Source organism: Crocuta crocuta, unplaced genomic scaffold (genome assembly GCF_008692635.1).
Source record: "Crocuta crocuta isolate KB4526 unplaced genomic scaffold, BGI_CrCroc_1.0 scaffold143, whole genome shotgun sequence".
NCBI lineage: Eukaryota > Metazoa > Chordata > Mammalia > Carnivora > Hyaenidae > Crocuta > Crocuta crocuta.
This window is the reverse complement of record NW_027529175.1, coordinates 9,150,781-9,175,285: the sequence shown is the minus strand read 5'-3', so window position 1 is coordinate 9,175,285 and position 24,505 is coordinate 9,150,781. Positions and strand designations below refer to the sequence as shown.

At 56.5% G+C, this 24,505-nt stretch overlaps 1 protein-coding gene across 1 annotated transcript in view; it reads right to left on the bottom strand.

Annotated features, from left to right (window-relative positions):
* The window catches only part of SHANK3 (SH3 and multiple ankyrin repeat domains 3), a gene marked incomplete at its 3' end in the record, with an annotated part of 45,043 nt that overhangs the window by 7,238 nt on the left and 13,300 nt on the right, over positions 1-24,505 (bottom strand). Inside the window, exons 11-20 of the mRNA XM_077757840.1 lie at positions 22,943-23,056; positions 17,724-17,799; positions 17,347-17,429; positions 16,647-16,771; positions 16,413-16,545; positions 15,376-15,456; positions 11,362-11,385; positions 7,586-7,716; positions 6,922-7,006; positions 1,141-3,373 (exon numbers count right to left, since the gene is read on the bottom strand). Coding sequence (XP_077613966.1) covers positions 1,141-3,373; positions 6,922-7,006; positions 7,586-7,716; positions 11,362-11,385; positions 15,376-15,456; positions 16,413-16,545; positions 16,647-16,771; positions 17,347-17,429; positions 17,724-17,799; positions 22,943-23,056 — 3,085 coding nt within the window. The remainder of the gene's footprint in view (positions 1-1,140; positions 3,374-6,921; positions 7,007-7,585; positions 7,717-11,361; positions 11,386-15,375; positions 15,457-16,412; positions 16,546-16,646; positions 16,772-17,346; positions 17,430-17,723; positions 17,800-22,942; positions 23,057-24,505) is intronic.

The window sequence follows — 24,505 nt, the reverse complement described above, 5'->3', positions numbered from 1 at the left end:
CCCCCCCCCAAAGCCAGAAGAGGGAAGAGGGCCTAAGGGTACGGAAGGCAAAGGCAGCTCGAAAAGGGCAGATAAGGGCCAGCCAGGGGGTGACCAGCTCTGCCTCAGACCAACACCAGTGGGCAGGACCCACCTCTCCCACCAGCCCCCATGGAGCCCACGGGCCCAAGGGGGGGTCCCCTTGAGGAGCAAAGCCTTGGGAATGGGATCCTCAAGGAAATATCCAAGGGACCAGCCCAGGGGCTCTGGCAGCTCTGCCAGAGCAGCATCCAAGCCCCTTGCTCAGCGCCCCCCTCACCCGCACTTCCAGGGCACAACGTAGCCTCTTCACGTCCCCACCCTAAGCAGGAGGTGGGACAGGCAGACAGACAGAGGAACAGGGCAGGTGCAGAGAAGGCGAGAGGGCAGATGGAGTACGGAGAGGCGGTGTGACTTCCCCCTAAGGATAGCTTCTTAGTGCACTTTGAAAAGCACACGCTGGAGTCTGTGTTTAAGGGGCTCTGAGGCAGAGCTTAGACACAAGCGTTTCTGGGGCAGAACACCAGGAGCTGGTGGTGCGTCCCAAGAGGAAAAGGAGTCCACGTATTCTAAGCCTCGAAAGGAAGCAAGGCAGGAGGCAGCTACAGGAAAGGTGGCACCGGCCATGTGGCCACAGGGGGGATGGGGTTGGGGGCCCACAGGCTCACAGAGAAGCTGAACAGTGGGGGAGGGGAGCGGGCTGCAACTCCAGAATGGAGCACAGAACAACCCATAACAGGAGAGGCAGCTCTGGTCGGGAGCAAGAGAGTGAGAGCGCACACGAACCCCCGAGGCAGGGCGTCTCCGGGAGGGCTGTGGAGGTGCTCAGGCCCCGTCTGGGTCTCTGATGGGTGCCCAGCTCCCATTCCTAGCACCAACAGGGATGGAGAGAACAGCAGCCCCGAGATTTTTCAGATCCCTGAACGAGACGTTTGTCTCAGACAGACAAAGCAAGGGCAGGCAGAGGACAGAGGTGGACGGAGAGGCATGCCACAGACAGGAAAGGGGTGGGACAGAATGGACTGGGGAGGGAATGGAGGAGACCGTGGATGCACAAGAGGAGAGACATGGGAGGGGGTTCATGGACACAGGACAGGACCCTCCCCACACTGCCCTGCTCACCGAGCTGCCGCGATGGGCGACTTCTTGGCAGGGTCCAGCAGGCCGCCCAGGCCACCAACCGGCTCTTCCCCCAAGGAGCGTGTGTCTTTGTTGAGCTGCTGCAGGCGAGAGCTGAGCTCACTGATCACAGTTGGTTTGTCATCTTCAGGCCCAGGGAGCCCCCGGCTCTCCACGGGGTCCCCCCACAGCTTGGACCTTCTCTGGAAGAGGTAGCGAGGGCGAGCAGGTCCGGCAACGGAGGCCAGCCCGGCAGAGGCGGCATGGTGCTGCTGGGCCATGAGCTCACTGTCCGAGGACTGCTTCAGCAGCGGGTCCCTGAAGGTCACCGGCCCCTTCCCCAGCGGGGACTTGAGCTTGGGCTTGGGAGGCACTGGTGGCTTCTCGAGTAGAAAAGTGTGTCCATCGGCGAAGGAGGTGTGGGTGTCAGTGAGCTCCCCACTCTCCGAGCTCAGGGTGGACATGCTGGACACCGTGGAGATAGTGCTCGTGGTCTCCAGGTGGGGGTCGCTAGAGCTGCGCGTGTCAGCCTCCTCCACTCCCGAGTCAGCTGCAGACTCCGGGGCAGGAGGTGGCTCGCTGCTCGGCTTCCCTGAGGCCGGGCCTGGCACCGCGGTGGGTGAGGGACCTGGGCCAGGAAGTGGGGTGGCCAGCAGGACCCCATTGGCAAACTCTTCAGGAGGCGGCACCAGCCCAATGCGGGCCAGCTCCTCCCTGGTCTCCTCATCACTGGAGGACAGCTGGGCAGGGGGCAAGTTCACAGCGAACACCAGCTCTGGCTCCTCCTCTGAGCTGCCCTGGCCTGGCCCGGGGTCTGTCGGAGCCGTGCTGCCAGGGGGCTGAGCCCGGGGGCTCGCCAGGGGCTCTGCGACCACTGCTGACTGTGCGGGGGCGGGGGCCAGCTCCGGGGTGCCCGGGCGCTCCTCTTCAGCCCCCAGCCCACTGGGCTCCTGCCCATTGCTGGTGGCATGCACGACAATGAGGCCGGCTGGCCGCTGCAGGGATGTGTCCAGGACGCTGAGGATCATGGACTTCTTGTCCTCTGGCGACTTTCGCTCCTCCCGGGGTGCTTTTTCTGGCTCCCTTCGAGCAGGCACAGGAACCCAGGCGGGGCTCCTTGGGGAGAAGGCTGGGGAGGCCAGCGCCCCTCGCTCAGAGTCGCGGGCCTGTACATCCACAAACAGAGGCCCAGGACGGTCAGCGTCAGGGCTGTGCACAGGCGTAGGGGACCGGGAGGGCGCCTGGGAGGCCAGAGCGCGTTCTCGAGCAGCCAGGGCGAGGGCCAGGGGCGAGCTGGGGTCCAGGGGTTTGCCGGTGAGTGGGTGGATGAAGGTGGAGCCTGAAGGCCCAAGGCTCGGGCCGCTGACCAATGGCTTCAGAGCAGAGACAGGGGAGGGCAGGAGCAGGTCGCGGCCGGCGGTGGGGCCAGCCCCCAGAAGGCGCTCATCGATGGAGCGGGAGGGCTGCAGGGAGGGCAGGTCGGTGCTAGGTGTGCTGCCCTCGATGGCTCCCACCGACAGGAATACGGTGGAGCGGCGCCTCTCCTCCAGCCGCCGGTCCTTGCCCGGGCCAGGACCACCGAACGCGAGGCCGGGGCTTTCCCCGGGGCCGTAGTCAAGGCCGCTTGGCCGCGGCCCACGGTGCGTTGGGGAGGGCTCTCGGGCGAAGCTGCCGCCGCCCGGGCCGGGGCTGCCCACAGCCAGGGCTGCGCGTTCCTGAGCATCTTCCACCTGCAGCTGCTTTACCAGCGGACTCTTGCGGCGCTGAGGCTTGGACGGCGCGAAGATGCTGGCGCTGAAGGCGCCTAGGTTGGCGTAGGGACTGTCGGGGCCCGGAGGCCTAGGCCGCCGCTTAGGACNGGGTGGGGGGGGGGTGCCCCCCGCCTCTGGCGCTGAGTCCTGCAGGATGATCATGGAGCGCGCACGTTTCTGCCGCTCAGGGTAGGGCAGTGGACCCAGGGGCGCGCCGGGATCGTACAAGCCCGCGGCCCCAGCGCCCAGGCGCGCTTCCAGGCCAGGTTTGAAGCTGGAGCGCACTGTGTCGTAGGCACGGCCTGGAGGAGGTGGTGGTGAGAAGGCGGGGGGCGGCCCCGAGTCAAAGTAGTAGGGAGCGGGAGGGGGCGGCGGTGCGGTCTGCGGCGGGGGCGGGATGCCACGGCCCTCTCGCACCGTATCTTGCATGGAGGTGCTCCGCGGAAAGCGTCCCTCCAGCAGGGATGCCAGCTTTTCATCCTCCCCTGCAGACAGAAGGGTCCCGGTGAGACGAGACCCTTGCGGACCGCAGCACCTGCCCTCTGCAGGGGCCAGCCATGGCCCCAGACGCAAGGATTGTGAAGACACCCCCTTAGAAACTGGCAGCAAGTGATACCCAGCCGGTGGACGAGGTGGACCGGGTCAGGAAGAGCATGAAGGCTGGGGTCCGAGAGAAAAGGGGTCAGGGGGAGTCCAGAGCAGGGGATCTGAATGAGGCCTCCAGTCGGGGCTCCTCCCTGGATGCCAGGTTCTGCACCCCAAGCCCAGCGTTGCAGGGGAGGGGGGGAGCTCTTGGGAAGACTTGGGGAGAGGTATTCTTTCGGATATAAGGAGAGGTCCCCACCAACAGACTAAGGACCCAAAGTCTGACTACCCAGATTTGGGCCAAGCCCTGCCCAAGCCCCATCACACTGAGAGAGCCCAGAGAAGACACCACGGGAGAGTAGGGGCAGCCCCCACACATCCTCCCACCCAGAGTGGCAAAGACAGAACTGCACAGAAGAGGTAGGGGTGGCTGGTGCACGGCTTCCATCCAAGACTGAGCAAGGCCACATCACAGCAACAGAACAAGCAGGTGTCACCAGGAGTTCCCTGGTGGCAACCAGAGAGCGGAGGAAGGGAGACAGTCAGAAATTAGGGGGACACCCTGCCAGAGTAACAGTGATGCACTTGCTGCAGAGAAGCAGGACTGTGGCCAGCTGACCCACGCATCTGGCAGAAAGAAGGCTGGCGCCCAGGTGAGAAGGTGCTTTGTGAAAAGACAAGCCCCGAGAGGCTCCATCCCAGAGACACAAGTGGACTGGACCGGGAGAAGCTGCCTGGTCACTGCTGTAACCTTAACGGCTGAACTTCAGTGAGGCAGGGTGGAAGGGAAGGAGGAAGAACTCAAGAGGAATTGTAGGCTAAGCACCTGATACATGTTTCAGTTTTACTCCCTATGGGCTAAACCCCCGGGCCTCTCGCACTGTACAGCTCACATCTCGTCCTGCATGACACCTCTTCACCCCGAGCGCAGCCAAGGTGGGCTTTCACGTGGCCTGAATTCTAGCACTGCCAGTTACCATCTGACGTTCCTTAACCTCTTAGCAGGTCAATTTCTTTTTTTGTTTTTTGTTTTTTGGTTTTTTTATTTCTAGAAGAGAGAGAGAGACAGCGCGAGCAGGGGAGGGTCAGAGAGAGAGGGAGTCACAGACTGAAACAGGCTCCAGGCTCTGAGCCGGCAGTCAGCACAGAGCCCGACGCGGGGCTCGAACCCACGAACCATGAGATCATGACTAGCAGGTCAATTTCTCGATCTCGAGAGAAATGCAGGCCCCTGTTGTGGGGTTGCCCCAGCTGGAGCCATTTAAAGCCTACAGCCTGGGGCTGAGCACCTAGAAGCATCCCAGGAAAGAGGCCGAGATCATCATCACCATTTTTAGGTCTGCCTTCCACCCCCATGGCTGGACATATGATTTGGGCCAGGTTCGCTCTAGGCCTCCTCCCCACTGCACAACCTGTGTTTGAGACAGAATCGCATAGGAAGAGCTTGTGCTCCTGGAAGAGGCAGGAGATCTGGCATGCCAAAGCCTAGCTTAGGGTGAAGACAAGTCACTTGCCTGGGATGAAGTGGGAAATCTGTTCTGGTACCACCCAAGGTAGGGTGCAGCCCTCTGCCCAATGACCTAGCAGCAAGCATTGCTCAAACCCTGTGTTCCAGCCTCGAGATGCAGGCCCTGCATCTAGGAACAATACCAGCTATTGCTGCCTATATTCGGCCTGTGAGTACAGCCCACTGGGTGAGCCACATGGTAGACTTGGAGGCAGGTACTAGATGGGCCTCGAGTTTATGGACCAGGACCCTGAGGTTTCCAGGACTGAATCATGTGCCCAGGACAAGGGTGGGCAGGGGACTCTGGGAATCTGACACCTTGACCAATATTCATGTTGGTGATGGGCAGCAGGCCAGGGCAAGGGGACTGAAGATGAACCCCTCACTCACTCACGGAATGAGCATAGGAGGGTCCCGGAGGAATCCCCACTGAGAGGCTTACATCCTGCAGGGCAGACACTGAGATCTGGACCCGTGGTGGTCAGTCCTGGGACTGGGCTGGGCTGAGGGACAGGCCATCCAGGCAGATTGAGGCAGCTGCAGAATAGCAAGTGTTGGTACACCCAGGTAAGAAGGAAATGGAGACAAATGTCCCCAGATGAAGTAGGAGAAGGCTAGGGCTGGTCCCTAAGGCCCCAAGGCAATGAAGAGCCCACTGGGGGTGAACTAGAGGTTATGTGGGGTGGTATCTGTTCTGCAAAAAGTCCCCTTTGGCCATATCTGGGCAGTTGGCTGGCCTGATGTCTTACCAGAAGACAGGGAAGGCAGCTGTGTGACCTTGGGCAAGTCATTTTACCTCTTTACCTTAGTTTCCTTATCTGTAACACAGAGGTACTAATAACATTACCTCAACGGGGTTACTATACATATTAAATGAACCAGTGTGTGCAAAACACTGTGGTGTTTACTCTGATGGTGAACAGATGATGGGTACGCTGCAGTGTACATGTATAGATGGATGGACAAGCGGGCACGTCTGTCAGCGAATGGATGGACAAGTGGGCAGGCGAGGGGGGACTAGATGCCTAGAGGGATGAGCAGTGGGTGGAGCTTATGAGATGACCCAGTCTGGGATCAAGAGAGATGGCTACATGAGGGCTGTGACAGCAAGTGTGGGGCATGATGAGGCCCCAAAGAAACAGGTACAGAAGGTGTAGAGGCTAAGGACACAGCCTTGAGAAGGATGCACACTTGGGGTGGAGGTTTTTTTAGGTTTACATCTTGTCATGAACAGGTACAGCCTGAGAACGGAGGAAAGAACCTGGGGAGGTGAGTTTCATGGAGGATAGAGCAAAACATCAAATGCCAGTTGAGGTCAGCAAGAGAAGGGATGGTCATATGTCTGCTGGCAGGAATGCCCTGGAAACCACTGGTGACTCTGGTGGCAGCAAATTCAGTTTTAGGTATGGACAGGCCTAGCCTGCTCCAAGTTGAGGTGCAGGTGGGGACAGAGACAGTAAGTACAAGTGACTTCTGGAGAAAATTGTCTGTAAAGAAAAGGGAGATACAGAGCAAGGGGGCAGGGCAGGGGAGGGGGGAGAGATAAACAGTGGATGGGGAGTGGGGGGTGGGGTGGCACAGACTGGACCGGAATGTGGATGCCGGGCACAGACTGAATGGGGTCATGTGGATGGAAGTACACACTGGACGGGGAGGAGTGGATGGGGGGCACACAGTGGACGGTGAGCGGTGGATGGAATAAGGAAGCCTCACGGGTCTCTTTCGGCAGTTTCTCTGGATTGGGGGAAAAGGACTAACCCCACATATGTCCACAAACAAATAGAATCCTAGGCTATGAGCAGAGAGAGGCGGTTCTCAGAGGAAACCTGGAACCCAGTTGGAGGGGCTGGGAGAGATAGGGTCCTCCAGCCTGACATCCACCCCAGCCCTCGCCCCAGCCCCATTCCTGCCAGCCCCATGCAGCCCCCTGCCCAGCCATACCTACAGACTTGGTCCGTGGAATCCCCTTCCGCAGGGAGCCAGGCAGCTTCTCTGGGCCTGGGAGGCCCTGGCGCTCAAATAAAGACTGTTGGAGTTGGGGGGTTATATGGAGGTTCTAGGGCACTGGGGCTCCCAGTTCTCCATCCAGCCCCAGCCATCCTTCTAAGCCTGAGATCAAACACCCCATGCACTGATTACAATGGTGCTGGCACCGATCAGGACTCAGACCCAGGGCCTGCCTCCAGGGGGCAAGGGCATAGCCAGTGTGGCCTGAGCATAAAGTACTGGGTAGGGTTGGTATGGACGAGGCTGGGGGAGTAGCCCAGATGGTGCCAAGTGAGAAGAGTGGTGCGGGGGGCAGAAACACACTGCACTGTACCCTCATCGGGGCTGGGGCACTCTAGGCGGTCCTGGCTGTGGCATGCAGGAGGCCCTGAAACCCACAGCCAAGAGTGAGCACTGAGCGTTTGTTACACTGTGGCCATTCTGGAGGGACATGGCTGCTTCCCTCACCCTCACCCATGGAGAGTAGGGTCCAAATGATGGACTCCCACCCCAGAAAAATGCACCAACACCCTGTAGGGGACATGGAAGTCTGACCCCCGCACCCCACCCTGCCTTCTCCCCTCCCCATAACCCCTCCGCAGCTGCCGGGAGGGCTTACACTGATCTCAGCGGGTGTGATCCTCCGACTTGTGGGCCGCTGTTTGACGGTGGCGGCTCTGGAGTCAGCGTCCGCGATGTCTGGCCTCAGCGTAGGCTCCGTGGCGGCTGCCAGGATCTCATCCAGCTTCTCTGCACAGCCAAGGGAGGCACCGTCTCAGCCACCTGGACCCTGAACCTGCTCCGCCCTTGCGCACCCCACTGCTGAGTCCTCCCGGCAAGGTTGATGTACCTGGCGCTGCTGATGGACACTGGGCCCTGCCCACCCCACACCCCTTCTTCCAGGCCCAAGACTGGGGGACTGCAGCTGCGTAACATCCATCCCATCTGAGTCCCACTCCAGCCTGGCCACTCTGCCTTCCAAGGGTGGTCCAGGTCACCCCTCAGAACCCATCCAGGAAAAGCCCATGACCATTCGGGAGAGGCCTGGGGCAGGAACAGCACCATGTGGAGCTTCAAATCTTCCTGAATGTGCTGCCCTTGGCCCTGTCCCTTTTCTCCCCAGCACCTGGCACTACTCGTCTGTCTGTAGCCGCTGCACCAAAAGCTAAGCCGCCCCTGGTGCACCTCAGCCCTAGGACAGACCCTGGTGCCCACGAAAGGTGTGAATAAGCCAAGCACGAATGAACAGGGGACACTGCCTGGAAACAGAACTCACAGACCCAGGCTAGGGACCTAAAATTATGGCTCTACGCAGACCAATAGGCCAAAGAACCTCCTTTCTTGGAGAAGCAGCCCCACGCTGGGTGGGAGGTGCTGATGGTGCTGAAGGGGCTTCTACCGGCCCCTGAAGAGGAGGGTAAGGAAGATGGGAGGTGGGGGGAGCTGATGTGTGAACAAGGCCCTAGAAGGGAGAGAGGCACCAGGAGGCCTCAGGCAGCGTTCTTTTCAAATCCATCATAATGAAAAGCTTTGTTTGCTTGTTTTTATTAAAGCTGTTTAGTATGTTTTAAAGTGATGTTTTTGATCATCAACATGACTTGGAAATTTGGTTAAACACACGTGTCTGAGAACTAGCAGCTCTGGCCACGTGGCTGGGGTGGTCCACTCAGGGCCAGCATGCGGGCTGCAGCAGGAGCTGGGGGCAGCTCCCGTGCCCACCTGGCTGCCACGCTGACATCACCCCACAGGTCACTCGGGCTCTGAATTCATAAGCCCTCAGGAGTGACACCGGCCCTAGAGGAGCACGTGTCTGGTCACTCTCGGGCTTTCACTCTGCAAGTGCCTGTTGTCGGAGGACACAGTCAGCCCCAACCCCTCCCACTGGCGCCTCCTGGCTCTGCCTCTGTTAACTGCCGTGGAGAAACAAGTCAGCTCCTCTGAGCTGGCTGGCACCCAACCCGGACCAGACCCACACCACATACTGCCTCTGTCCTGACTTCACCTGGGCCTCAGTTTCCTTATCTGGCAAAACAAGCCTAAAATGGTGGCTGCTTCAGTGTCTAATGTCTATAGTCACTGCCAGTGTCTACACATAAGAAGTGAAGTGCTACCGCTCTGCCTGGCTCCAGGTGAGCACTGAACACACACGGGGCACCTAGCCTCCCCGAAGAGCTGGTGGGCTCTCAGAAGGAGAGAGCCCGTACTCTCCCCTGCATGTCCTGAGTGTCCAGCCTGGGCCCTGACTAATACAGAAGTTTGGCAAATGTTACAACTCACCAGAACACGCTCCATCTACAGACTAGCTTACCGGTCCACCGGTGCCTCGGCCCAGGTGCACGCCAGGAAGGGCTCGCTAGAGGGTCGTCTTCTTTGTTTTTGTAATGAAACAAGTAATTTCCCTTTGGAAGCTGAAACCACCATCGCCCCCCTTTGTTCAGTCCTTGGTGGTTTTCAGTTAGAAGAGCTTCTGATGAGCTTTCTCCTCTCATTTCTCACAACCACACAAAGAAAATAGTGACACTGCCCTCATTTTACCCAAGAAGAAACTGAAGCTCTGAGAGATCAGAATGCTCCAGATCATAAACCCAGTAAGTAAGAGATCAGACTTAACAACCATATTATCCAGAAACCTCAGACATAAAGACACAAGTAGAGTAGAAACATTTCCAGGGGGCGTGTGCTCCCCTGAGCTGTGGACTTAGAAGCTGCATCTCTAGGTCCCGAAGGACTCAGTCCCAGAGACCAAAAGCAGCATGCACATGAAGTCAGCAAAGCAAATACTGTTGGAGGTACGGTGACGGACGTGCTGGGGCCAGGCAAGAGTTCTTTCCAAAAGGGAAAGAACCAAGAATTCTCCAAACTACAAGCTGGTGAGGTTGACACCAATCCCCACCATTATTAGAAAATATATTTTTAAATAAGTTATTTTAGATGCTCAAAAAAGAAAATGAAGCCCGCTAGGAACCTGGTCTGGGACACAGGGAACCACACACTCCCGTCGGCCTCACGTACACCAGCTTTTAAGATTCCACATGCGGTGGGGACACAGCTCGAGGTGCAGCTGTTGAAACAGCCAGAACCCAAACAGGTACGATGGGCCCCAGGGGTGAGGAATCACCTGTTACCTCCCATACAACTGGAAGAAATGCACAGGCCACAGCATAGCACCCTGGGAGCTCCACTAATGAGCTCAGGACAGAACCAAAATATTCCAGAAACAGCTTGTGTCTGCCTCATAGAGTGAAGAAAGGTGTCTATACCTACTGCCAGTGTCTACACCTAGTTTTAATACATGAAAAGACACTAGGGAAAGCACTTCACCTGAGACTAGGGCAAGGGTCAGCAGGAGAGCTCCGAGGGCCAGGCTGCAGGCCATGCTGCAGAGCCTGGGCCCAGACAGATGGGACCGGTGTGTCGCTGGCACAGGGAAGGCCCTGTGGATCCCAGAGTGAAGGAGGGGTGGGCACCAGGCACACGGACAAATGAGCAAACGCACATGCCTGGGACCACAAAGCCACCTCAGACTTCCATCTGGCTCTGACTCCTATTCCGCAGAAAGAGTCACTTGTCCACTCCAGAGATAGAGAAGGCTGGCTGAGGCCAGGCCCTGAGATCTGACCAGATGCCGGACCTCAGACTCTGCCCCACCCCGCCCCATGGAGGCTACATTCTTTGCAGCCAGGCTGGACACACAGAACATACAGGAAGGAGCCTCAAAGGCTTCAGGTGAGGCCTGACAGGTGGAGCAGAGGATGGTGAAGTCACCAGCCTGGGCTATCTTGGGTGGAGGTGCTCTACGCTCCCTCCCCAGTGCTGTGGGGCCTAGACTTCTGCTCTGGAGGGTCTATCAGCACTGGACTGAACCCCACAACAGATCAGCACAGAAATGGGACCCTCATACCAGGCACAAGGAGCCCCCAGAAAACAGTCAGAAAGAAGCAAATGGATGAGAGCTGAGAACCCAACACTCTGGCCCACAGTGGCCCAGTTACCATGCTCCCTGAGGAGACCCACAGCTGAGCCCTCTGAACCTTCCCCCTAACCCCAGCTCCAGGACATAGCACATGCTGAGGCCTCCACTGGGAAGCCTTCCCAGCTCTGCTTCACCAGGCCGCCCCTGTGACTCTCACTACCCCCCACACTCACCTGAGCCCCCAAAGGCCATGGCTGTGCCTATCACACCCCCACAGAGCCACACCGCTGGACCCCGCCATCCATCCTTCCCCAGCTCCCTCTACTGCACCCCCACCAGATCCCCAGGGAGAAGGCCAAAAGGAAGGTACAGCCCAGGCTTCTAGACCACCCTGACTTGACATGGAGCCTCCTCACACATCAGCGCTTCCCTGGACAAGGTCAGGCAAAGCTGGGGGCCTGGGGACCCAGCAGATGACTCACCCCCTTTCCTTCTCCGAATGGAGGCTTGCAATCAAGAAACAGAGCACAGGGGGTAAGAGTCAGGCTTCGTCCCTCGGCATCTGGGCCCCCTTCCAACTCCCACCCCTCCCAACAACCAGGACCTCCCACATCCCGTACAGCCCTGGCCTAACCCTGTCCGACCCCAAGTGGCAAGTGTGCCCAAATGCCAAGTTGGTACCCAGCCTGAAACTCCAGGTGGAAACAGCCACAAACAGGCACACATGCTTGTGTGTACGCATACACATGCACATGCACACACACACATACACACCCATGCACCTCCACTCACACATATGCATAAATGCGCTCATGCACACACAGACATGCACACGTGTGGAGATATCCACATACAACTTAATCATACTCAGTTCAATCAAATGTTTGTTCAGAAAAAAGGCACCCCCCCAAAAAAAGTTCAGAGGCCAATAATAGTTTCAGTGGTCACCCTTGAGTATTCTGTACAGTATGTTTCCAACGAAAAGCAGGTCAATGTGTTTGCCAGACGACGACCAATCAGGGACCATACACGAGCACGGCACCTGCTCTAACATTCCCGTCACAAAAGAAAACGGGACCCAAAAGTTCCAGATTTCTCACGGGAAAGCAGAGAAACAGGAGAGGCTCAGACCCAACAAGGCCGTCCCTGGCCTGAGTCTCCACTGATCTCTGCACTCCGGCTCATTATTGGTTCAGGCAGATGGACATGTGGCGACCACTGACGGTGCTGAAGGGCACTGGGAGAGCCCCACCCTTCCGTGTCCTCCCACCACCTGCTTTAGGAGGAGGGCTCCTGCCACAACCTCTTCCTCTCAACCCCATTTCTGCCAGTCACCTTGGGCCTTCATTTTCTGGGCACTGCCACTGTTCATACCACCCCCCACACCACCCCACCCCCCCGCCAGGATGCTCTTTACCACCTCTTCCTCCTACAGGACTTTGCTTCTCCCCAACACCCACCATGCAGCAAGCAGCCATCTGGGCGTGAGTCGCCACCCTTGCTACCTGTTTTTTCTGTGGCCTCACACTTTCCTTTCTTTCCAGGTGTTCAGGCCATCTTCTCAATAGACTACAGCATCCTAACGGGTTCTCTCAGTTCTTAACAGTGTGACAGAGAACTGACACGTGTATGCTGCCAATGAGCCAAGAGGTCCTATTTCTATCTTATAAAAGCACAAATACTGGATCATGGGATGATCTCTTAGGTACCTAGGGAAACCCTGATGTTGGCCTGGCTTCCTCAACCCTACAGAAAGTAAGCAAGCGGTCTGGCTTCCCGGGACAGCTTCCTCTAGAGGCAGGAGTGGCTTCTCCCTTTCTGAATGGAGCTACATAGAGTCTAGGTCCAGCTTCAACAAAAGCCGTGAGCCTGCCCTCACTCGCAGAGTGGATGGAGGTTCTGTGCTTCCCCCAGACTCTGCTCAGGAAAAAAATGGTGGAAACAATGCTGACCTGAGGCAGCAAGAGTGAGCCCCTCTGGAAGACAAGGGTGTACAGATGACCCTGTCATGCAGCAGCGGGAGTGCCCCCGACCACAGCAGAGAGGAAGGAGCTTCTTCCAACAGAAGCATCCCAGAAAACAGAAGGCAATTCTTCTGTTTCCACAGAGTTCAGTCCCCTGGTCCCTGGATTACAGATCTCAGGCTGCCCATGCACCTCTTCAGGCAGAACTAGGAGGGTCCCTTCTGAACATGCAGCTGACCGTGGCTATGGGACAGCCTCTGGAAGGAGACTCCTGGGACCCACCCACCAGAGCCTTGCTCTGGAGTCTAGCCAGACCCAGGTGCCTACTGGTACTGGTTTGTCAATCAGTTTGCATCCTCAATCAGTGTGACAGATCAGCTCCCCCATAACAAGTCTTGGACCTTTGTGACCCTGGGGCCAGAAGTCTGCCAGCTTCTCTGCCTCACTCTTCAATGAGCGGGTTTAGCTGGGTATAGAATTCTAGGTGGAAAAGCATTTTGATTCAAGACTTTAAAATTATTGTTCCATTGTCTTCTAGCATCTACTACTGCTGATGAGAAGTCTGCTGTCAGTCTAACCACTGTTCCTTTCTATGTCATCCAGCTCTTTTCTCTGGTAGTTAAGATTTTTCTTTTGTCTATGGTGTTGTGAAGTTTTACTATGACAGCTCTAGATGTAGATTTGTTTTTATTTCCTTGCTTGGGACTTATACTTCTTCAAAATGGAATTTCATGTCCTTGTTCAATTTCAGAAAATTCTTAGCCAATTACTCTTTAAATATTGCCTCTTCCCCATTTTAATCTTTCCCTCTGGGGCTCTCATTAGACTGGGATTTTCTCATTTGTCTTCCATTATCTCTTATCTGCTGTTTGATATTTTGCATCTCCCTATCCTTCTGTGCCACATTTTGGATAATTTCCTCAGAATTATCTTCTAATTCACTGTTTCTTTCTTCAGCTGAGTCTAGTATACTGTTTATCCCAGTCATGGATTTTTAAATCTCAGTTTGTTTTGTTTCCATAACAGTTCTTTAGGGATCCTTTTAAAATCTGGTTTTTGTTTTTGTTTTTTGTTTTTTTTTGTACTGTGTTGTTCTTTATGAGTTCTGTTAGTTTCCTTAAACTTTGTATTTAAACACCTTATTTTGCTTCTTTCATATTCTTCTTTGATTCTAGTTCTCTTGATGCTAATGCTGGTTCCTAGGCTTGGTGCTAGTTTTCCTATTTCTTATGGGTCCACAACCTCATCTCTTGGCTTTGTGAAAGCATCAGAACTCCAGGCCCTGTCCTTAGGATCTATGACACTGTCCAAAGCCCTCATGGACTATAGAAGCATCATCAGCTGGCTCTCACTTACTTAATTGACTTCCCTTTTCTTTCTTGAGATCTGGGAAATTTCCTTTATCTTGAGTTGGCTATATCCTTTTGACTTTCGTGTTACTCAGAATATTTAGGGGGAAGAAAAGTATGACCATGTCAACCTGGTCTATCTTGGTGGCCGAACTCCACACTAAATGACACTGCAATCAAGAGTCTCTGCTTGAAAGGAGGGGAAAGCTCAAACTGCAGCCAGGACAAGGTCAGGGGTCACTCTATTTGTACGATCAAGAATAATTTTTGAAGACAGGTAAGTGTTCTTTCTATGGCTGGGAATGAACAAAGTCTGAATCCAGGGCTGGGGATCAGTCTAGAACCAAGGTCAGGGCCTTTCTGTAGCCAGGACTATCTCAGAACTCGGCCTAGGACCAGAGTCAGCATTCCTTCTGTGGATAGGGCCATAGTAAAGTCTGAGACTAGAATTAGGTTTAAATTAAAGGAACACAGAGCATGTTAACAGTCATGTATATTGGGACATGCCCATTATTAACTGCCACATATGTCAGGACACAGTCATGTAGATCTGGACACCACTATGCTGAGGCTATTAACACTCACTTATTTCAAGACATGCCCACAATGAGGCTACTGGGGGCCACCCTGGGATCGTGCTCACAACATGCCACATCAAAGCCCTGACATACTCTTATTTGCCACTTGAGGCTTATGAGGGCCTATCCCACCACCATACTAGCGATGTTCACACAGCCCTATAAGGTCAGCAGCTCGCTGTAACCCCTGGTTAACTGATGAGTGCACAGGTGCTAAGAGGGCAAAAATAAGTACAAAGATCACGCAGCTAGTGCCAGCAGAGCCAGGGCAGAGCCCAGGTCCCCTAACCTCTGCTCTTCCCTCACCTGGATGAAACAGGGAGTGAAGTCAGACGGGAAGTGTACAGAGCCAGAGGCAGCAGGTGCACACGCATGCAAGCACACGCGGAGGCCAGGCCTGTGTTGGCCTGTGTCTACCTCCAGCCCTCATGCCATCCATGCCCCCTCCTTGCCACTCCAGCACCCACCCATTTATCTCTGACCTATTCATTCGTCCATCTGTCTGTCCTTCCTCTCCTCTATCTCTACCTGGGCTTTGGCCCCAGCTCACTCTGCCTGGCCTCCCACCCCGGGCCATCTGAGTGCTGTCCGCCCCCACTGCTCACCAAGTTCCTCAAGTTCAGCCGTCATGGACTTGGAGCGCAGGGTCAGCGTGGTGCTGGGAGCCCTCTTGGGGGGCGGCGGGGCTGCAAAGAAGAGGGAGGCCTTGGCCCTCCTGTCCAGCAGCAGGCAGCGCGGCGTGGCCAGGTGCAGGTGCCACTTGCGCTCCACCGCCTGGATCTCCTCGTACTCCCGCGAGGACGAGTCGCACTGTGCCAGGATCTTGTTCAGGCTGCGGCTAGATGCAAACTTCTTCATGGCGCTGGGAGCTCAGGGGGGTGCTGAGGGCCCAGCGGGGCCAGGGTAGGTGGGACCTCAGGAGGTAGGTGGTCAAGGGCCCCACTGAGGCTCACAGTGTTGGCCAGCTCCCGCCTGAGCACCCACCCTATAGGCTCCGAGGGCTGAGCAAAGGGGCACCAGAGCCATGAGGTGGGGGCTGGGAGGGGTCTCCCGGCAGGCTGAGCTCCTGCTGCTCCAGGGCACCCCCACCCCAGGCCCTGGAAGCCACTGCCCCTCAGGGAACCAGGGTGTGGGCAGCCGAGCCAAGACCTGGGCTGGGCTGGCCCAAGCTGGCAAAGCCTCCTGGGCCCAGGCTGTGCCGCGACGTCGCGGGGAGAAGACGCTTTTCCTCTTCCCTCAGGTGCCGCCTCCCCCTTCCCTCCGACAATAAAGCGGCGGCAGCGTCAACCTCACAGTTGCTATGGCAACCCCGGCCTCCAGGCAGCTGCTGGCAGTGTCGGGAAGGAGGGCTCTTCCACGCCAGGGGCTGGGGGGACGCCGGGGAAGGAGGGGGTGGGGATCTGAGGAGGGACACCCTGGGTTCAGGGGTCAGAGGCTGGGGGCCAGGGTTGGTGGGCTAACATCAGGGACTGGGAAGGTACCCAGGCCATGAATGTGGGTATTTCACTTAGGTTTAGGCATCTGACATCCACAGTCTGGGGTCAGGGAGTGGGCAGAGGAAAGTGAGCCTGGGGTCAAAGGTCTAAGGCCAGGAGCCAGAGGGGAAAGTCTGAGCCCAGAGGCTTGAAGCCTGGCCCCTCACCTCTGCGCCGAGCCCCATCTTCTTCTGGCTTCCTCGTCACAGACACAACCTTCATGACGAGGCGGTTCCCGCCCTGGCGGATCAGAGCCACCACCTGCTTGTGCCCGACCTTCACCACGTTCACCCCGTTCACCTGGGACAGACAGGTGGGTGGCGGGGGTGTTCCAAGTATGTCCTCCTTAGAACTCAGAGGTCAGCACCCCACCTGGCTGCACAGGTAAGGACAAGCCTCACCTCGATGAGGAAGTCTCCTGTGCGCAGCCCGGCCCTCCAGGCCACACCCTCCACATCCACCGACTCAAGATACTGGAGCGCAGGGAAGGCCGGCGTGGGTGTAAACTCCTCGATGGGGGTCTCTGCTGCGGTGGGGGGGGAGGGTTGGGAATGGGGGAGGGTAGTTAGGAAGGTGCTTCAACTGCATGGTCCGGGTGGTGGCAGCTGCCACACAGCAACCTCCCCACATGTAGCTCCACACGCTGCACAAAGGACAACTGAGGCAGCGTGTCAGGGTGTCCTGGGGCTGGGGGGCAGCGGGCAGAGACACCCAGGGTAGAAACCCCCCTCGGCCCCACCAGAAAGGACTCCCACTCCCTTAGACATCCTCCAGCAGAGATCTTGGAAATCAACAGGGGGAAGGGACTGCCTCGTGTTGAGATATTACAAACCGAGAATATAGAGTCAGAGCAGAGGGGCAAGGCAGGGGGACAGGCGCAGAACTGGCAGGGAGGGAGCGAGAGAGGGAGTGAGGGAGGCAGGGGCCAAGGATGGGATGGGGTGAGGCAGGATAAAAGGGTAAAGCTGGGGGGCAGGGGTGAGGCAGGGAGGAGAGCAGAGAGGAAGAGCAGAGACAAGACACAGAAGACACCCTGAGCAGTATGCAGCCCCTGCCAGCCCAGCCGCACACCTACCCTCGGTGCCATCTACCCTTCCTTACCTTTGGCTCCTCGGAGCACAAAACCAAAGCCCTCATGGTCCCGTTTCTGCAGGACAGCCACCTTGTCGTCAATGACGTAATCGCTGGTGGAGGAAAGCGGGGAGGGGTGAGGAGAGCCTTGCCCGAGAGTGTACAGCTGGCCACACTGACCCCACGCGTGCCCCAAACAGGATCTCACAGGCATGGCCCACCCCCGAAGTCGCCCTTGCACTGACGGAGGGAGGCAGGAGACAGGGGCGGGCTGAGGACCACCTCCCCTCCTCTGACCCCTTCATCCTCAGGCCTTCTCAACCAGCTTCGGTCCTCCCTCCACATCGGATAGCCCGTCCGCACGCATGCGCACCCCTGCCCACCTGCCCACTGGCCCCCACCTGTACCTGTGTGAAGTGAGACTGTCATAGGAGCCCACTGTGTAGTGACGGAAAAGGCGCTTCGTCCGGTCTTCTCGGGTTTCTGAGGGGAGTTTTAGGAGCTGATGGAGGGCCACATCCTCCAACTGACCTGAACTGCCCCTCAACCATGCTGGTCACCAGTCTCTGCCAACACACACACCCCTGGCCTGGTTGTACCCACGTGGAAGTGGGGGGCCCAAAGGTCCTAAGGCAAGAAGGCTGAGGGGACCGTGTTGGAAATTCTGGCCTCTAGGGGTCAGGGTCCAGAATAAGGTAGGAGCTTTGGCTCATCGCTCCCCTGAGTGGCTGCACACAGCCAGGGGCAAGGCCAGGGCCATCTTCAGAAAGAGTCAGCAAGCCCCAAAGCTAAGAGCAAAGTAAGTGTGCACACGTGTAGGCCTAGGTGTGTGTGTGACTTGTAGTCACGTGTAAGTGCCGTGCTGATACAGGCGTGTGTGTGCCTGTGACCACAGTCATGTATAAGCGTCATGCTGCAGGCGATGCACACTGGCACGGAGGCTGCACTGTCCTCACTGAAACTCTCATAAGAGCCCACTGGTGCTCAACCTCACAGGGTCCCTTCCTCCAGAGCCTGCCTCTGAACGGGCAGGTGTGGGCTGGGTCCTCTTCCCTGATGTCACTGCATCCCACAGATTCCTGTGCGCATCTGTACTCTTGATCTCTAAGTCCCTCACAGCTGCTGCCGGGCTGGCCGGTTGTCCACCTGCTGCCCCACCTATGGCCTCGCCGATTTCTTGCAAGCCTGCAGGTCCCAGGGCACATCTGCAGCCACAACCGCTGGGCTGCAGGCTTTCCTCTCCAGCCACCTGTCAGGAAGATTCTCTTGCACTCGCGCTCCCACCCCTGCTCCCCTGGCTTCCAGCTCTCCAGCACCCTGGAAGCCTCCCAGCGTGGCTGCACCACCACCTCACACTTCATCCACAGCTCCTCTCCCATTCCCTATCATCCTAACATTTCTCAAGATTAATTCATTCATTCAACAAGTATTTATTGAGCTCCAACTGTATACCAAGCACTGTTTGTTTTAGGCTCTGTGAATATAGCAGAGAACAGAACAAAGCCTCTACCCTGTGGAGTTTACAATCTATTTGAAGAGCGAGAACAGAGAGACAGGAAACAGGTGCATGCATAACATGTCAAATGCTGGCAAATGTTAGGAGAGAAGTGAGCAGGGTGGGGGTACAGATTCTGGGGTGGTCACGTGACGGCTCATCAGGAAAGGACAGCTGAGAGGTACAGAACGTTAGGCAGCAGCCTGAGGACTCTGTGGGCAAAGGGCTTCCAGGGAGCAGGGGCACACAAGGCATAACCCACACGGCAGGGCTGAGTCTAGGTGTTGAAGGGGCAGTGAACAGCCATACAGCTGGAGCAGAGGGAGCGAGAAAGAGAGGACATGAGATCAGAGAGGAAACCTACAATTGATTGTGAGCTCCTCATACGTAAGGACCACATCCCACTAATTTCTGTGATCCCAGCACCTAGTATAGCAGCTGGCATATAACAGGCCGTCCAAATGCCAACTAGAAGAATAGATGAGTGGACAAGTGGCTGAGTAGGTACATGGATGGATAGATGAAACAAGAGAGAAGTAGAAGGATAGATCAGATAACAGGTAAGTAGATATTTAAGTGAAAGAGGGAGGGAGGGAAAGAGAATGGGCTGGTGGGGGGAGAATGGATGGAACAAACAGTAGTAGATGAGTAAATGGATGCATAGGTGGGCAGGGTAGGTTGACAGAGAGGAGACAGCTGGATTGGTAGATTGATCGATGTACTGATCGATAGATGGATAGATGGTTGAGTGGATGCATATGTGGGTGGGAAGATGGATGGAAGGAGGGGTTGGCTGGGTGGGTGGATAGAAGAGTAGATAGATAGCAGGAAAGGATAGTGAGCCAAGGGATAAATGATTATAGGGGTAGATGGAGCAGTGGTTGGATAGAACAAAGAAAATTCCTGATAATATAAGAAGACACAGGTGTCAGGAAAAGAATTAGTCTGAAGTTTAGGATCCTGCCATAGTAGGATTCTCAGTAAGTCAACAGAACCCTCTGAAGCCTCTCCTTGTAGAGCAGGAAAACTTACCTCAAAGGGTCCTCTAGGTTCCGATGGCCTACAACCCATCACCCGAACCATAACCCTCCCAACAGCTCATCTGCTCCCTTCTCCCCTCTGCCCACAGGCCGCCCGCCCTCAGACCCTCCGGAATGCAGCTGCACACACCGTTCTGCCGCTCCCAAGGCCAGAGCAGCCCATTCCGCCTCATCACTGCTGGGGGAGGGGGGCACCAGACCCCTTCCTGCCTCCATTACACCCTTCCTCACATTGATCTAACATTTGAAAATGTTGAAATGTTCATGGTACCTGCCTGCAGAAGGACACTCTCAAACTGCACAGTTCATTAACCTCCAGTTTTTAGATTTTGTCAAATAAATTACATTAATTACATAACAAAAATTCATCTTCCAGTCTTATTAATCAGACACATAAAAGCCAGCTCAAGTGAAAACACACAGCATGACCCCCCCCCCACACACACACACCCAGGTACTGGAAAGACAGGGAAAGAGGGATGGAGGGAGAGGAGGGAGGAGCTGGCCAGAGCCTTCCAGGAGCCCTACAGACCCTTCTGAGCATACGGGGTTTCATCTCACCTCACAGCTCTCTGCCTGCAACTGCTCCTTTTACCCCTTCTGCCCCAGACAAGTGCCTGCGAGGTACACTCTCTGATGACCCTGGGCATCAGCCTGGCCCACAGCAATGGCCCCTTTTTGGCCTCTAAGTCCTTCTCTGTCCCCACTCCAGTCTCAGAAACAGATCTTTCTTTGGGAAAAAAGCTGGAAGCAGATTCCCATTCCTGAGCTGCCCTCCGGCCTCTGGCAGAACTCAACACCTGGGTCCCAGATAGAGAAGCTGGTGGCTGGTCTTGAGCGGATTACTCCCATGCCTCGCCAGCGGGAACACCCCCCAGGCCTCTCTCCCTCTGCCCACCCATGAAAGGATCCCATCTACTAGGGTCCCTTCTGATGCTCTCTCAGGTGACAAACCTCAGAGCCACCCTGGTCTAAGAGCCCTGCAAGTGTCCAGAGGCTTACAGGTCCTTCTCCAGGTTACTCCTTACACTCTCTCATCTCCGGATTCTCAGCCCACCCCAGCCCTCTCCACCTCCTCACTCTGCCCTGCCTGGGCCTTTGCCCTAACCCTTAACGACCTGCATACTCGAAACAGTACAACCCACTCTCCTGCAACACTGCAGCAAACTGGAAAGTTCCTCTACTTGGTCTCACAGCCACCCGACCCGCCTCATCTCCCTAGCGCAGCCCCACCATCCCTCAACGCATACACTTGAGTTTCACTCACTCAGAGGCCCTGAAGCGTGACAGCTCCAGCACAGACCCTGCAGCCCACTGCCCTCCTTGAGATGAACTGACAACAGCCTCTACCTCCTAGACCTGCTGGGACAAGTAAGTGATTTCTCATCTGTACAAGTGCTTCAAACGATGCCAGACATCCGGAAGCTGCTAGGAGCGTGCTAGATGCCGGCACAAGCAGGTCTATGACAGCAGGCCTGAGCCCCGGCCCCATCAGCCAACCAACCACCTAGCAGACCCCCAGCTTCCTTCGCNACCTGCTACGCGTGCCTGCTCCTCTCTAGGCAGAAAGCCGGCCTCGGCAACCCAGTCCCGACACAGGGCCCGGCATTCATCAAACACCTAGTAAACATTTGCTCTTCTCAAATCCCCACCCCAGCCCCCTTCCCAGCTTCAGACTCGGCTTCTGGATCCACACAGTTCTCAAACCAGAGCCCTCACTGTCCTCCCACGGGGGCACACAGGACCCCATCCCTACTCGACAGGCCAGAGACCCCTTCTTCCCCCACCCTCCTCCATGAAGTTGGCACCAGGACCCAAATCTCTGAAACCACTCCCCACCTGGACACACCACCCCAACGTCCCTCCGTAGGGAGATACCAGGGGGCTATGCCCCTTCCATGCTCCTAGCCGCCAGGAGAGCCATCAGGGCAAGATGGGGAATGGCTGAGTAAAGTAGTGAAGGCATCTGCTCAGGAACAGGTCAGCAGCCACACTCACACCTCCGTGGGTCTTTGCAATGCTCCACACAGAGCAGGGATCTGGGCCACATGGGGGTGGGCTCCCCTCGGGAAACTCACAACCCAGGGCAAAGGGGCACAGCAACCCTGGGCCCAAGCCCTTCATAGGCAGAGGGAGGGATGCGTGCATCGTCAGTCTAGACACGACACTGGTAAGAACCACTGGCCACCACTTCTCCCACTAACTCTCCAACACAGAAGTAACACTCACGAATCTGGGGGACTCCTAGGACCCCTGAGCTAAGGGTATAGCCCAGACACACAGCCAGCCCTGGCCTGGGAGCCGCAGAAGGAACAGACACCGCTTTCTTCTGCCAGGACCACCTCAGATCCCAACACCCAGAGGGGGTGCTTTCTGGAGGCCCAGACAGTCAGCAAGGTCTGACTAGAGCTGTCTGTCAGCCTCAGAACAGCAGCCTTCACCCTCACGGCCTCCCTGCAGGCCAAGGATATAGCCGTCCCCCACCTGCTGCCCTCAGATCAGCCTGGCCCCAAGGCACCCACGACAGCCCCTCTGGGCCCAACTGGCCTCATTTCCTCTTGGCTGGTCCAGGCTTCCCTGCACTGCCCACTTGGACAATCTGTCCACTTTGGAAAGACGCCTCTTTTCTCATACTGACCTCTTTACTCATCTGCCAGCCACGCAGGAATCTCTCACTCCAAACACCCGGTACTTCTGTGAGGACTAGTATTTGTGTGTGTGTGTGTGTGTGTGTGTGTGTGTGTGTGTCGGGCAGGGGGCGGGGAGGGGTAGGGGGTTACGGTCACTGGAAGCCATGTGTGAGATCACGTACAGATGCACGTTCATTATGTGTGTTCTATGGGCAGGTCATGTGTGTCTCTACAGCTGTGAAGGGCCCAGCCCCCTGCACACGTGCTCCTAAGTACACACAGGGTATGTGCACACTGTGCCTATCACATACACAAGTTTGTGTCCACTTCGGACGTGTGTTTGACTTTACTCTAGTCCTGTGTCTGTGAATATCCACAGGTTTAGCTCCAAGCAAGACCACAGGGGAGCGAGAAGGGGCAGTACCCGTCGGTAGCCACCCAGAGGATGTGGGATCACTCACCATGCCGTGTGTCATACTGTCTCATCTGCACCTCCTCCACGCAGTCGGCCGGGAACCAGCCCGTGCGGCCTTTCACGGTCCCCTCCCAGAAACCGCCCTCCCCAATGCTGAGCACTGGAGGGACAGAAGCCAGATAGGGTGTCAGGATAGAGCAGGACACCCAGGCACCCACCTCACCCGCCACCACCTCGAGCTCAGACTCTGCCTACCCTGACCCTTCACACACACACACCCTTCACCATTTCTCCCCTCCTCTTCCCTTCCCTCCCTTCATCCTCATGGCTTTTTCCCTGGGAAGATTCCGGGAGCCACACAGAAGACAGAAATGAACAGATGGACACAGCACAGGACAGGCATGTGGGGGACAGAGAGACACACAGATGGACACACTCGAGGGGAGACAGGAGGCAGAGGCAGGGGCCACATCCTGCTCCTGTCCTCCCAGACGACCCCTCTCCTCCCACCCCTTGAACCAATCCCCATCCTTGCTCTGTCGCCCACCCCAGAGGTCACTGCCAAAAACTCAGGGTCATTGTGCTGTGACCAAGGGTTGGCCCACATGATGGATCAAAGGAGGCCCGACCTTACACCTGTTTCCTTCTCAGCTCCCTGGACATGCAGTTCTCACGAGGACAGGACCCCCGTAGTGACAGAGGCCCCCATAATGAGAGGAGCTTGTCATGTCACAGGATCTCCCCAAAACACGGGGAGCGTCAGTGACAGAAACCCTTCATAATACAGACACCCACAGAACTGTCACACATACCCCCACCATGGGACAAGGTCCCCACATATCACAAGGATTTCCAACGAATAAGTCCCAGAAGTGACACAGGAATCCCATAATTCGAGGAAGGTTCCTGATGGGATAGGGTCTTTCAAATACACAGAACCCCAATGACACCAACCTCCATCATGACACAGAAACACCCCCATGATGAGAGGAACCTCCATGGTGACAACAGGGAACCCACAGTGACAGAGGACGGAGAGGGACCCACATGACAGGACCCCGGTAGAGGCAGGCACCCCTCCCTGACAGAGCCCTTCACGGTGACACAAGGAATCCCCGGTGGCAGGTGCATCCCATAATGACCACAGCGGCTCAGAGTTCCAGAGATACCCCCCCCATGACAGAGACCCCGAAAATGGCATCAGCCCCTCCANGCCCGCCCCCAGTCCCCAGCTCAGGCCTTGGCCTCCTCCTCCTCCTCCGGGCCACTGCCCTGTGCTGGGCGCTCAAATCCTCCTCCAGACCTGCGTCCTCTCCTCCGTGATATCTGCCCCGGATGCCCATGCCCACTTCGTGCTGACCACCTTCCCCTGACAGNGAAGCCCAGATCCACATTCTCAGGCAATAGCCAGGCTCTCTGGGACGGTGAGGATTAGCTACACTCCTGTCACATGGTTAGGTACCTTTGCTTCCTCTGGGCTATTCATGATGCTGTTCCCAACACTTCAACTATTCTAATCCTACTCATCCGTCCAGTTATTAAGTTACTGTCACTCAGCTACAACTCCAGTTTTCTCTGCCCTGCTCTGGGATGCTGGGGTTGGGGGGGG